The sequence below is a fragment of the Tinamus guttatus genome, unplaced genomic scaffold (genome assembly GCF_059628265.1).
Source record: "Tinamus guttatus ecotype Peru unplaced genomic scaffold, ASM5962826v1 Tinamus_guttatus_pri_ptg000121l, whole genome shotgun sequence".
In the NCBI taxonomy this organism is placed as follows: Eukaryota; Metazoa; Chordata; class Aves; order Tinamiformes; family Tinamidae; genus Tinamus; species Tinamus guttatus.
Window position 1 is genome coordinate 28,020 of NW_028288655.1, and position 14,982 is coordinate 43,001.

General features: G+C 52.2%; 1 protein-coding gene across 1 annotated transcript; it reads left to right on the forward strand.

Moving 5' to 3' along the window:
- Window positions 1-7,103: 7,103 nt before the first annotated feature.
- Window positions 7,104-12,281, forward strand: OTP (orthopedia homeobox). Its single transcript, XM_088521391.1, has 3 exons — window positions 7,104-7,140; window positions 8,018-8,427; window positions 11,751-12,281. Exons 1-3 carry the CDS (start codon window positions 7,104-7,106, stop codon window positions 12,279-12,281), a joined length of 978 nt encoding a protein of 325 aa, XP_088377517.1.
- The last annotated feature ends 2,701 nt before the right edge of the window (window positions 12,282-14,982 follow it).

The window sequence follows — 14,982 nt, forward strand, 5'->3', positions numbered from 1 at the left end:
AAAGTGCTCTGCAAAACAATCACATGATGGTTAAAGACATCATCCTACGTCTCTGACCATCAGCCTTCTCACACACCTCAGATTTTAGAGCTGAGCACAGCTTCCCCTGATTTTTTGTTAATGTCACACAGACCTTTTTCCTAATCAACAAACTTGACCTTTACTGTGCATTGAAGGTATTGGGCTGAAAGGAGAAATGTTTTTGGCAATAATAAGTACAAAATGTAGACCCGACCTCATATTTATGTTATTGAGGGCACAAGCAAAGAAAGAAAAATCGCCTGGCCTTTATTTTATTTTAGCATTTCGTATGCAAGATGTTTTTCTTGATTAGATGGAAAACAACAAAAACGCATCCGAGTTTCCACTATTCCAAAGCAACAAGAAGGAGAGGAAAGCAAAGCATTGCTTTCCCCTCTGCAGGAAAGCAGAGCCATCATGTAATTTCCCCGGCGGGTGGCGGGCAGGTTATCGCCCCTCGGCTCCCCTTTCGTTTCACGTCAATATCCTCTTCGCAATCGCCGCGGGGTTGCGCTCAGCCACGAGGCCCCAGGCGCCAAACCCAGGCCGCCGGCAGCGCCTCGGGCGCCGCGCGCTGAGCCCGGCGCCCATCGCTCGGGGCTGCGGCCCGGCCTCGCCGCCCGTGGTGAACCCGGGGCTGCCTCTTCCCGCCACCGCCTCGCGCGTGCGCGGCAGGTGGCCGTGGCGGCCGCCATTTTGGGTGTGCCGGGGTCGGTGAGGGGGGAGGTGTGATGGCGGCTGCCTGCGGGGCCGCTGACGGTTTTGCCAAGGTGTGTCGGTTTTAACACGCTTTGCCGTTCGCTCCTGCTTTTGCTACCCGTAGAGTGGGGCTGGTGCCCTCGCAGCTTCCTGTTGTGGTGTCTGGGACGCTGCAATGGTGGCAGGGCCGTGCCCTCAGTCTGGCAAATGCTGTCTTGAGGGGAGTTGCCTCTGGAGCTGCCCCGGTGAAGATGGACGGGCTCGGGTGGCAAGGTCGAAATAAAAATAACAACAGCGATAACAGTAATAAGGATAATAACGGCAAACGCAGCCGCTCCCCGATGTGGGGAGCAGCGGGCGGATGCGGCCACCACGCGAGAAGATGGCGCTGTGAAGCGCCGCCACCGCTCCCCGCGCCACCGGCCGCGCCGGCGGCTTTGGGGGAATTAGGCGCAAACAGGCGAGGCGCCTCCGGCAGCGAGAGGGGCCCGGGGGCCGCCGGCCGGGAGGGAGGGTTAGAGGGCGAGTGGGCAGAGCGCGGCCGGGGCCGCGGCGAGGGCTGCGGGCCGGGGCGCGGGAGCCCGGCGCGGGGTTCCTCGGCGCTTTCGATATTTTGCGCAACTCCCAATATTCACCCAAGCCTCATTACCACCTCTTAATGAGACCCCTTTACTCCGTGACGTGCAACCGCTCCATCTCATTAAGGAAATCGCTCTTCAATGCTGATTATTTTATTTGCAGCCATAATTATATTTCTTTCGGCTAAATCACGGTTTAATCGAGCCCACATGGAGGGCAGCAGCACTAATTACGGCGGGAGATGCGGTGGCGGCGGCTCTTCGCCTGCCCGGCCGGAGGAGGCGGGCGCCGGGCCGGGGCCGAGGTCGGTGCCGACGCCGAGGCCGGGGCCCCGGCCGGGCCGGGCCGGGGAGGTGGTCTCCAACACAACAACTTATTACTTCTAATTCCCCGACTGTCACCAAATCACCTGCACGAAACAAGAATCTAATTTGTTAAGCTGGCATTTCTGCAGATGGAAGATCGATTTTCTCTTTAGATTTCTCTAATTGAGTGAATATAGACGCCCCGAATTAGCCGCGCTCGGGCTAGGGGGAAAGAGAAGGGCGAGAAAGGGAGGGAGGGAGGAAAAAATAAAAATAAAAGTCAACAAAAATCATCCTTGTAAAATAAGCCATATTAGCTCCAGAATTGCCCCCCAAATAATAAGAGAAGGTGGATCGAAAGGTCCCCGATTGAGTGACAGTCATATTTCTGGAACTAACTGGGTTTTAAAAGCAAAGGGCAGGACGGATGGTGAATGCTAAGTAACGGCGCGCAGGAGACGGCTGAGCTCTGAAATTGCTTACAGAATTACATTTGTTTTTCTTGTGATTTTATTAAAAGTCACTCCTCATCTCCAGAATGCGTGAAAATATCTACTTTCCACTCAGATACACCGCATTAACTTGTTGGAGGCGAATTTGTTTGTTTGTCTATTTTATTTATTTGCCAGATAAGATTGATGCAGTCTTATTAGCGCTATATCTAGTTATAGGAAGAGATAAGGATGAGATGTTTTCTTTTTATTCCAATTACTAGACTTGTCACCTAACTGGATAACTGATATATGATTATTTATCTTGAGTAAATAGAAATCAGAAAAGCAGCGAACTTAACACATACAAACAAAATATGTATGTTCCTTATTATTATATACCACTTATGTAATTGAACAGATTAAAAATACGGTGTTAAAAATGAGAGAGTTAAATACTCCAAGTCAGTCAGCGATGTGTTCTTTCATTGCTATGCCTGGATGTTTATTTATCCGGCCATCTGAAGAGATTTCGGATTAAAAAAAAAAAAAAGAAGTATATATTAAATAAACTCTTCAAATTCCAGGAGGAATAATTTTCCTGGAACTGAGATCTCTTCCTAAAATCAAATACATATCTCCAAAATGCTGTATATTAGTGTTCTCCTCGCTTTTTCGGGTTAATGCCGATAATTCGTACATGATTGGAAAAGCTGCCATAGCCTGCGTTATGCTTGGGGTCGTTTTCTATAAGTTTCTCAACTGACCAGCCTGCTAGAAGGCTCTGCACCCACACGCGCAGAGCGGGAGGGAGGAGGGGAGGTGACTCACATACGGAGTTTGCCTTTGGACAGGGGAGAGCCGGGGTGTGCGGGGGTGTCAGGTGTACCTTTTATTAAAATGGCTTTTTCCGATAAAAGCTTGGTTGTCGTTGTTGTGATGAGAATTAATTGATAGGAGCCGTCCTTCCCGTGCGAGCAGGGGACGCGCGGCGCGGAGCTGCCCGGGAGCCCGCCGGTCTGAGGGGCGCATACCCGCAGGCACGTAAAAAAGCACGCGGGAAACCCTCGTTCTCAAACGGGTTTGAAACTAGGTGGCAAGAGGCTCACGCGCCCCTTGCCGTGCTCGGAAAGGCGATTCTCGGAGCCCCTGACGGCCGCGCTTCTTATCAGCTGCGCTACTTCTTGCCTCGGATGTGTTTAAACTTCAAAAAGTTGCTTCCGAGGAAGGGTGTTTATTACAGCTACAAACCGCTGCACGCAGACTAATGCCATAAAGCGGCAATGATCGTCATATTTAGCTCTGACTAGAGAGAATAAATTGGGATGTGCAGCTGCTGGCAGCCTTGTCCTTCACTTCCGAATAAGCCGTACTTTTCGAAAGGGTTGATTGAAATAAAAACACGTGTTTGTGTTTTTCCATTTCTTAACTCCATATTACGCCTAACGAAAGGATATAGTTTGATTTGTCATTTGTGTTTAGGCTATGCCAATGTGAAAAAGTAAACAGCAGCCTAAGTCACTTGATTTGTTTTCCGTAAGCAAATAACACTCAAAAGCATAGCTGTAATTTGCAATGAATTAAAATTGATTCTTTTCATCAAGCAAAAAAATAAGGAAATGTGAGGTCGTTAATTATTGAGGGAGGCGCTCCTCATTAAAGCAAACAATGTTACAATGCAGCACGGAGGAGCAGGAATGTGAATAGTAATATCCTATATTTCAGCACTACTGTCTAGAAACGCCAGGAAGGAAAAAAAAAAGGAAAAAAAGGAAAAAAAAAAAAAAAAAGCAGCACAAGCAAGCGAGGCAGCCCGAAGCTGCGTTTGGTTAACGCTGGGAGCGTGCGCTAAGTGTAAAAAGCAATTACGGCGTTCTGCATACAGCGGCCCCCTTAGCTTGGGTGGATGCTGTATAAATACATAAATAAAATATCAAATTACAAACCTTATCAACCACTTACGCCTAGCCACCCTGCTGACTTTAGCAGTTTAACCTTATTTCACCGCGTTTCTTGCTCCAAATATAATTATTCTGAAAGAAAAAAAAATAAAGCAGAGAGAGAGAGAAGGTTCTGTTTCTAAATCAGAGCAGAATTGGTTAAATACACTTGTTTATATTACAGCCTCATTCAATCAGGTCTTGAGTTTCGCAGGCAAGGGAAGGCGATGGAGCGGGGCTGTAAAGTTCTCCCCCCGCTTTTCCCAGGGTCACAGCGCCGGGGACTGCGGCTGTTTTGCTTCCCAACGCGGCTGGCCCCGGTCCCGGCCGCGGCCCCGGTCCCGGTCCCAGCCGCGGGCGGTAGCGGAGCTCGGAGCAGGCGGCGGCGGCGACCCCGGATCGGGCCCGCCGGGCGGAAGGGAAGGGGAAGGAAGGGATGAAGAGGCGAAGGGAGGGCTGGGGGAGGTGGTTTCCCTTGCCTAGCCCCTTGGCAGGCACTCCTGTACGAAATTCAATCTCTATTTTTTATGAGAAGTAAACCGTCTAAATAAATTTTATTAGGGGCAACCAATATATTTTCTGGTAGTTCCCTTTGTTCCAGTTCTACGTGTGTGTAACAATCTAAAACCTATTTATTGAGGAAAAATCACTGGATCCGTCATAGAAAATCCTTTTACTTTGCTCTGAAGTGATTTCTGAAGACACTCTTGTCACTCGGAAGATTTTGGGCCATTGTGCTAAAGCCTTCGCTTGTTAGGAACTTCAGTTCCTATGATCATGCGGGGAATACCTTAAATTACAGCGGGGAGCGGACTTGACTGGCAGTTTTCGGGCTACATTGGGAAAATGGAAAGATGACGGGGAATAAACTCCCTGTAAATACATCTCCCGCACTGCCCCGGTGAACTGAGGCACTTGACCAAACGGGAGCGCGCGGAAGCAGAGGCCAGGAGGGTTTTTACATAACCCCCCGTCAATCCCTCCGTGACACGCCGAGGTGCCAGGCGGGCTCCCTCTTCCCTCTCCTTCAGACTTCCCGCTCTCATTTCCCCCCTTCCCCGAAGACGCCTGTGCTCTGAAGTCTTGGAAGAAATGATTTAGTTTGTTTATACTGCTATAAAAATCAAGAGCAATAGAAAAGTCATAAAATGAAGCGCGCTATCAATCACCCCGCAACATTGTTATTCAGCAGTTACTAACAGAGATTGATAATGCTCCGATTTCATTCCATTGTTATTGCGCTGATGTGCCTGCACATTAACTCTTACACATTTATTTATCGACCTGAAACGCACAACAACGCGGCAGAGGCGGCCGCCCCCGCGCAGCCCGCGCGGTGCTCTCGCGCTTTGGCCCGGAGCAACGCGACCAAAATCATTTCCAGGCGAAAATGCAACGGAACGAAACGCGCCCCCCGCCCCAAAACCGGGCAACCTGCAAAAATAGATAGATAGATAGATAGATAGATAGATAGATAGATAGATAGATAGATAGAATCCCCGAACTCCCTCCTCGTTGCCACTTTTTTTTTTTTTCCTTTTCTTTCTCTCCCCTTCTCCCGATCTAACTCGGGGCCCGGCTCTGCTTTGCCCGGGGCCGCCGCGCCAAGCGCCCGCGTTCACCGCAGCAGCCTCGGAAGCGGCCGCGCACTATCGATGTAGCCAAAGAGTTGAGCAGGGAGCGGGCAAAAAGAAAAAAAAAAGAAAGAAAAGAGTAAAACTGCCTGCGGATCGCTCGGCCGCTCCCTTTGTCTCCTTGCTCAGTCGCTGCCGAAACCCTGCACATCTGAGCGGCGAAAGAACACCCTCTTGCATCTGTTCGCGTGCAGCATTTACAATGTTTTGTGTAAGTCAATTGGATGGCGAAATAAAGAGGACGAAAAAGAAAAGCCATTGGCGCTGTGTTATTTAATACAGACTTCACTGGGCTCCCTTTTTGGTGGAAGCTTTATTTGCACTAAATGAATAATCTTAATTGCATCACTTTTGAATTAAAAATCAATGCTAATCAAGTTTGAAGTAGTAAATATCAGTTTTCATTGTGCCTTGGTAGAGGGTATTTTTCTTGTTTTGCAAATAAAAATACAAGTCAAATAACTTTAAAAGGGCATTATGTTCTGCTACAAATACAATTGAAACGGATTGTTTAGGAGCGGATCAGAAATGGTACAGAATTTTGCACTTAATTTCCTCAGTTATCATTTACAATAAGAACCTCTTGGCTTGACAGCCAAGTCTAAACAGTAGTAAATTAGTACAAATTTATACTGATTTTACTCTAATAATCGTAATAAAAGCTTATAGATTTGGCACTAATTACATAAATGCCTAATGATCTTGAAAATTACTCTGGTTAGAAATATATTACTAATCTAAACTTTGTTGTTGGCTGGCTTTGAAAAATCAGAGCATTAGGAATGGTTCGCTTCCCTCGTGCAAAAAAAAAAAAAGAAAATAAAAAAAGAAAAGCACTTCAAGTCGTTCGAGTGAGTTTAACGTATTCGGGAGGAAAATAAAAGGCGCTCAACTTTATTTGCTGCTTCGCGCCGCGTCCGCGGCCTCGCCGCGCTCGCCAAGTTTCGGCGCGCGGGGGAGGCTGCGGGGCGCGCGCTGCCGCCGCCGCTCCGCGCAGGGGCCGCGCGGGGTTCCCGGGGCTCCCCCGGGGCGGCGCGGGGCCCCGCGGTTCCGCCCGCGCGGTTCCGCCCGCTCCGCGCGCGCTTCCCACTTACATCCCGCGGGCCGGCGGGTCGCCGTGAGGAGGCCGAGGGAGCGGCGGGCGGGGCGGCCGGGCGGGCGCGCCGGGGGCAGCGGGAGCGCGCGGGCCGGGCCGGGCCGGGCCGGGCCGGGCCGGGCCGGGCGGAGCGGGCGCGGCGGGCGCTGCCATTTGCCGCTGCCCTCCTGATTGGTCCCCGCGCCGAGCCGCTCACGGCTCCACTGGAGTGTTAAGCACCTCCCCGTCTCTCTAAAGGACATTATAATGCAAGAGGCCCCCTTTTTAACCACACACCGAATTTTCTTTCATTTAGGCGATCTATATATATCTATATCTCATAGCTTATATCTGTTTTAAATAACTTAAAGGCTGCTAAAATTTGGGGGGGATCAGCCTTCGCCCTGGAGCGCTGCGCGATGCTGTCTCACGCCGACCTCCTGGACGCGCGGCTCGGTGAGTGTCCCCCGCCCCGGCGGCGGCGCCGGCCAGGAAACCGCGGCAGGAAATTGACAATTTGTTCCTTATTTTACCTTAATGCGATCTAAATGGGCTAATTCCTTTAAAAGTAATTGTAGTGTATTAAAGTTTAATTTGATTTAACATCGTCTTTTAAAAAAAGAGAGAGAGAGAGAGAGGGAGGGAGACCTATGGAGTATGTAGATCCACAATGAGTGGATCATTTAATTTCTCTTTTTCCTGTTTTTTGTTTTTTTCTTTTTAAATACATATCCACAGACTATTACCATTATCATCATCGTCATTATTTGAGGACAGATGAGCTCCATGGTATTTATGAAGGCGATTGGGATGGGCTTCTCCCGGTTGCCCGCTTGCTTCTCTCTCCCCTTGCCTTTTTTTAGAACAGGATTGTCCCTGTGTCGCTGTTCGTGGTGATCCAGGTGTTGGTTGGGAGTGGAGGAGGCGGGAGCGGGACGGATGGCCGCCGTGGGGGATCCCCCGCACAGTTGCCAGGCGGCAAGCTCCCGGCAGAAAAGGCGATTTCTCTCTTTCTTTCTCTCTCTCCTTCCTTCTTTCTTTCTTCCTTTCACCAGCCCCACGGAAATTGAGCCAAACCCGGCCGAACTTGCCCCCACCTCGTTCCCCTCCCTCGGTTTCCTCAGGGCAGGCCCTGCGGGGAGCTGGTTATTTAAGCAGGAAGAGCCGCTCGCGGTGTAAAGTTTTTCCTTCCCTTGCCCCGAGTTGCGCCGGCCGGCGAGGGAAGTCCGCGCGGGCCGGGCCGAGGGCGGCCGAGGCGAACCGGGCCGGGCCGGGCAGGGGCAGCGGCTGGGCCGAGCGGGAGGACGTGACAGCAGCTCCTTTGCCTCTGCAGGGATGAAAGATGCGGCCGAGCTGCTGGGACACCGGGAGGCGGTGAAGTGTCGCCTGGGCGTAGGGGGCTCGGACCCAGGGGGGCACCCGGGCGACATGGCACCCAACTCGGACACGGTGGAAGGGACCACCCTGCTGCCGGGGGAGGACATCACCACGGTGGGATCCAACCCCAGCTCCTTAGCCGTGAGCGCCAAAGACGCCGACAAGCAGCAGGGCCCGCAGGGCGGCCAGGCGCCCGGCCAGGCGGGCCAGCAGCAGGGGCAGCAGAAGCAGAAGCGGCACCGCACGCGCTTCACGCCGGCGCAGCTCAACGAGCTGGAGCGGAGCTTCGCCAAGACCCACTACCCGGACATCTTCATGCGCGAGGAGCTGGCCCTGCGCATCGGCCTCACCGAGTCCCGGGTGCAGGTAGGAGCCGTCGCGGCCCCCCAGCAGCTCCGGGGCCGCCGGCCTCTTCCCGGCCAGCGCGCCGGGCTCTCACCGTGCCGGGGCACCTGCCGGGACGGCAACAGTTCAGGCAGAGAAACTCTGAACCGCCCTCGCTCTTTCCCATGCGCGAGGGCGAAGCCGTCCCGGCCGGAGGGGAAGGCGCCCTGGGGTGTCGCCGCCGAGACCCATCCCTATCCCCATCCCTACACCATCCTCGTCCCCATCCCTACCGCTACCTCCACCCCACTCAGGGAAGAACAAACCCGCTCCTGGGGACGCTGTCCAGGGTGCTGGTGCCGCCGGCCCAGCCCGGCGGCCGCGGTTCGGGCGGGCCGCGAGAGCGCGGGCGCTGCGGGGCGCAGCGGGGAGGAGAGGCGCGAGGCGGCCCCTCGGGGCGCGCGGCTGCGCTGCCGACCCGCGCGTCCCCGCGCCGGCTTTTGCAAGGACTGCGGGAGCCGGCAGGAGCGGGTAGCCGCCACGTGCAGCATTTTCTGCCGTCCAAAGAGCCCCTACATATGTGTATATACATGTGTATATGCACGCGGAGGCTCCCGGCGCGGCACCGCGCAGCGCCCCGCGCAAGCAACCGAGCCCTGCCCCGAAAGCGGCCCCGCTCCGCGGCGTCACGGGCCGCGCTCGAACAGCAAAGCGAGCAGAGCCAACCTGCAGAGGGCTGTAATTAGTTCAAATTAAGAAAGAAATTAGGTTCACAAATAAAATGTAATTGGACAACCGACTTCATGAAAAAAGAAAACGAGGTCTATTAAACTTTATTGGGTTTCCCAAAGGTTAATGATTCCAATTTCAATATTAGGAGTGTGGTAAATGAAGTAAAATAAAAAATATATAAAACGGAAACAGTTATTTTCTAACATCACATCAAAGAAATGCGTAGGGAGAAAGACAAAGTGTTTTAATGGCCTCGGCATAATCCTAAACCAATGATAATAGCTCGAGATCGCTGATAAAAACAGTTTAATAGAGTGGCAATTTAGATATTTTTTACAATAATGTTCTGTAGTTTAAAAAGTAATCAGATCAACATAACCTTCTTAATTAACACTTCAAAATGATTAACGTTATGTAATCTAATGTAAAATAATTTATGTAAAATGTATTTACTTCACAAGGCACTGTATCACTGCTCCTTGACCAAATTTAAATTAAATAGTAATTGGTTTACGTTCTCATATGAGTACTTTATAGTTTTCTTTATAGTTAACAGATTGCCTACACGATCTTCACAGTATGCGGGTCCCATCCTGGTTAAGAAATGATCTAAATAGTCAATTTATAGCGGCTGTATATGTTTTTAAGGGTTTTGAATCCGAGGATAAATTACCTCTTTTTTCGTTTTAGATCTATATTTAATGTATATGATATATTTAAATAATTATTAAAGTGGCTGGTGCTTAAACGGAAACCCAATTCCATGTCTGATATTGCTCTGCTTTTCAGGCTGGTGTAATAAAACCATTCTTTTTATAGTATGCCATTATTAGAAACCAATTTCAGAATTATTTATAACCTGGAATGGCTTATTAAGCAGCAATGCGAGAATCATGCAAATTACGCGATCAAATGCAATATAATAAGCATAATCATTAGTCTCTAGCACGGATTAATTAACTTTCAATATTTTATTTACATAAAAACCAAATCAGTGAAATAACTTCTGCACAGTCAGGCTTGCCTTTCAATATTTTATACGAACAAAAATAATGTGCTGTAATTCCATTGACCGTGTCCCCCACAATGGTCCCGTCACCTGCCACATCTTAATAGGGGACAAGCTGAGAGTATTTTCTAGTTTTCTAATGGAATGAGAAATTGCATTTTCTTCCTCTCCCAGCACTATTAAAGTGTAATGAATTCGGCCCAGAGTTCACGGCTGGCTGATCGAAATGAACCTGAGATCTGAGCTTTAATACAGCTCTCCAGATTTCCTACCAAATCTTCACATTAATCATCCGCTGGATTCCAATGAGATCTTCATAAACCTTTGGCTCCCGAAAAAAAAAGAAAATAAATAAATAAAAGAAAGGAAATAAAAACAGATTTTTTTCTCCCCCTATTTCTAACCAATTTATAGCTGGAGAATTAAACGGGCTATATATTTTAAAATACATTTACACTATGTCTATATTACTGTAACGGTAGATATCATCAAAGTAGATTTTTAGATTCCAACCTCCATTAGATTCTCACTGTTGTATTAAAAATTTTCAGGGACTAGTTGCATTTTAAAAAGGGGTCCAAAGTTGCCAAGTGCCGGCGGTTAATATAATTCTGGAGTTGTCATGTATGCGTTTTCAAAATCTCCCCCAGGCTTTCCCTGCGTTTTCATCTGTCAACTGGAAACATTCACGTTTTAAAAGCATATGCGGCACGGCTATGAAGTGAGGCGATCAGACCTGATGGAGATTCTTTACAACACCAGCAAACCATGAAACATAAAAAGATTTTGTAGATGCTATTTAACTATTAGCCCTAAAACATAATTGAACGCGATTTTTTCCGACTCTCCAGGCAGCGCTGGGCTCCGCCGCGGCCGCTCGGTGCCGCTAACGGCCGCCCGCCTCTCCCGGCCGCGGCGCGCGGCGAGCCCCGGCGGCCCCGCGAGCTCAGCGGCTTCTGCCCGCAAAGGCACGCGGGGGGCGTTGGTAGAGGCGCGGCCAGGCCCACGCACTCGCTCCAACGCGGCGTCGTTGCTGCGAGCAGAGCACCCGCTTTCCAAAAAACACCCTCGCTCACACCTGTCCCGGCCCTAACAGTGTGGGCGGCCGGGCCGAGGGGTCTGCGCGGAGCCACCGTCCCGGCGCGGGGCGCTCCCTCACGCCGGCGGCCGGCGGCTGCTCCTCGGCTCAGCCCCGCTGCCCTCTGCCGTCGCCAAAACCTGCAGCGGCTCCGCAGAGCAACCTGCGGGGCTGCGGCGGGGGGTTCTCAGGGGCGGTGAGAGGACCGCGGCTGCAGCGGGGCTCGAAGTGCGCAGGGAGGACGCGTGTGGGAGCCGCGGGCCGCTGAGCCGCGACACAGCCCCACCGTGGCGAGCGCGGCCCGCGGCGGCGCCCGCCTCCTCGCGCGGCTGCCCGCGAGGCGCTGCGGAGGCCGGCGAGGAACAGGCAGCTCCGTCCTCCACGCGGCGCCCCCTGGCGGCGGCGGCCGCGAGCCGCTAACGGTCGCACCCGCCATGCGTGAGGGCCGCTAACGGTCGTTCCCCCCCGGGGTGTGAGGGCCGCTAACGGTCGCTGCCGCCCCGCGTGAGGGCCGCTAACAGTGTCTCTCGCCCCGGGCGCGCGCAGGTCTGGTTCCAGAATCGCCGGGCCAAGTGGAAGAAGCGCAAGAAGACGACGAACGTGTTCCGCGCCCCGGGCACGCTGCTGCCCACGCCGGGGCTGCCGCAGTTCCCTTCGGCCGCCGCCGCCGCCGCTGCCGCCATGGGCGACAGCCTGTGCTCCTTCCATGCCAACGACACGCGCTGGGCCGCCGCCGCCATGCCGGGCGTGTCGCAGCTGCCGCTGCCGCCGGCGCTGGGCAGGCAGCAGGCCATGGCGCAGTCGCTGTCCCAGTGCAGCCTGGCGGCGGGGCCCCCGCCCAACTCCATGGGCCTTTCCAACAGCCTGGCGGGCTCCAACGGCGCCGGGCTGCAGTCGCACCTCTACCAGCCCGCTTTCCCCGGCATGGTGCCCGCCTCTCTGCCCGGCCCCAGCAACGTGACGGGCTCGCCGCAGCTCTGCAGCTCCCCGGACAGCAGCGACGTGTGGCGGGGAACCAGCATCGCCTCCCTCCGCCGCAAAGCACTAGAGCACACAGTCTCCATGAGCTTCACCTAATGGCCGTCCCCGCGCCGCCGCCGCCTCGCCCCGCGCCCCCGTCTCGCGTCGCCCGCCCGCCCGCCCCAGCCTGGCCCGGCCCGGCCCGGCCCGGCCGCCCCGCCCGGCTCGCCACGGAGCCTCTCAGGATCTGGAATCAGACGCCAATGGACTGGTCTGTGGCCCGGGAAACCCTCACACGGGCGTCCCGCAGCCCCCGGCGGGCGCCCCGGGAGCGGCGGCCGCCCGCGGGCCTCCCCTGCCTCCCTCTTTCCCTGCCTGCCCCGGCAGCGGAGCCGAAGCAGCCGCAAGGACTCACTGGGCGTCTGGGGTCATCCCTGGCTCCCGCTGCCTCCCTCCCTCGCCCCCAGCCCTTCCACACCTCCCCGGCTCTTCCTCCCGGCCGCCTGACGGGCCTCGCAAAGAAATGCGGGTTTTCTGTTGTTTTATTTTCATCCTTCCCTTATTATTATTATTATTATTATTATTATTATTATTATTATTATTATTATTATTATTATTATTATTGTTTTCTGACCAAAAGCAGCAGTTCCCCGCCGGCCCCGTCCGCAGCTCGTGCAGTGGGGCCGGACGCTGTGGTCCCGACAGCGCAGTCGGGGGCGCCGGGCGGGCTCGTGAGCGGCACCAAAAGCCCAGAGGGAACCGAATCCGTTTTGATAAAGCATTTATAAGTGAAGGAGAGAGAGGGGATATGAAATAAATAACAAAAAAGTAAGATTTCTTTTTGTAAAAGTAAAACACGCGAAAAAAAAAAAGCCAGAGCTCTTCGCTTTTTTCAGTTCTTCGGTTTTGTGGTACGTGAGTTGCAAATGTGCCCCATGATGCTGTTTATTTGCGCATTTATTTACATTCCTGCTGCTATTGTCCCTCCTGCATCTTCCGCTGCCGCCGGCGGAGGCGCCCGCCGCGGCCCCGGTCCCGGTTCTGGCCCCGGCCCGGTCCGGCCGTCTGCATGTGCCGGTCACCCCACCGCAGGGCAGGGCCGAGGGAGGAATGAACAAACAATGTGAAATAGGATGTTTTGTGTAGATAAAGCATTCTTGTTACATGCTGGTCGGTTCGTGATATGTTTTAACTTATTGTCTGTGCTTATTTATTGAGTTTTGGGGTTTCTTAATAAATGTTTGAGCTAATATAAAGCATATTATTTGACTTTCCCGAACACGTTTATATCGAGTTAGTGTAAATGGATAAATAAAAGCATTTTCAGTATGTGATATGAAGAATTATGGGTTTTGGTGTGGCGTGTGAGATATGAGAGGTGTCTTGAAACGCAGGCAAAAAAAAAAGACAAAAAAGACGAAAAAAAAAGACTTCTTAATTTCAGATCCACTGTTTTCTTTGTCATCCCTTTGGGAATGGTTTGCTTGCTTGAATTTTGCATTGGAGCCTTTCATTTATCACAATTTTAATACTTCATGATTAATAAACTTTTGTTAATCTTTCTGCGTAATTGGCCTTTCAACTGCTGGAAACAAAGTTCCGCTGCAAGGAGAGGGAAGAGAAGCGAGAGGGGCGCGGGGAGCGCGGAGCGGGCGCGGGGCGCGCAGGGGCACCCGGCCGCTCCCCGCAACGCGGCCCCGCGAGCGCCGCGCTCCGCCTTGTGCAGCGCGGCGCGCTGCGATCCCTTCCCTCGCACATCAATTACACACCGCTTAATTACACACCTGAGAGTGCCCAGCTCCATAGCCGCCCGCAGAAGGGTCCTTGCCTGCTCCAAAGCGCATATTACACATGCATACTTAATTTAAAAGAGAAATAAAAGGAGGATAAATTACCCCAGGCCCAGGCCAGCAGTGAGCCCGTCGGGTCCCGCGAGCCGGCAGCCCCGCGCCCGGTGCGGGTCCCCCCGCGCGGGGCCGCCCGCCCCGTGGGCAGCAGCCGCGGGCCCACGCGAGCCCCTTCCCGCGGCGCAGCCGGGGCCACGCGTCGCCCCCGCCCCGCGGCTTCCAAACTTCGGGAACGCTGTTTGCAAGCGGGGGCTTCTGCAACCGCTTCACATGGCTATAAGCTGGATGGGTTTATGATGTAGGAGTGTAGCAAAGCGTGCCATGGAAGACCTTTAAAAAGTACGTGCTTTATAATGGGGGAGCAAAATGCACTTTCTAGCTGGGAGCAGGCGATTGAGACACGACCTGTAAGATCCCTCTCTTGACACCCAGCAGTGTAAATCTTTGGAAGGGGTCTTGCAATCATCCCTCTTTTCTGTTCTCGCTCCTAAAATATCCATCATTCCCCTCATATTCTAATGAAACGGTTGTCCTGCTTATCAGAAAAGCTTTTTGATCCTGCTCGACTTTGATATAACATTTGTTTCTATAGCAATAGATGTTCATGTTCTCGATTCTGGAAATTTTTGAGATTATACATACCCTTAGCACCAGCTGAAGCTTTGCAACAGAAAATGTTTAAGCTGATACATTTTATGTATTTAATGCGCATGGAAAAAAGGGAACCATGGATTTCGCTCATACATGTTATGCTTTGTGTGAAGGATTTTATTTTGAAATCTCACTTGTACTGATATTAAAACACAAAAATTAAACAAAACTGACCAGTTCCACCTAACACCAAGGAACAGCCTTCAAGTAAAGTGATCAAAATAAATGAGTGAATTCCATATATATTGAGGGAACATTTATGCTGAATAACAACTAGCCTATTACTGACTAAATTAAAACAAAGCTAAAGCTAAAACAGT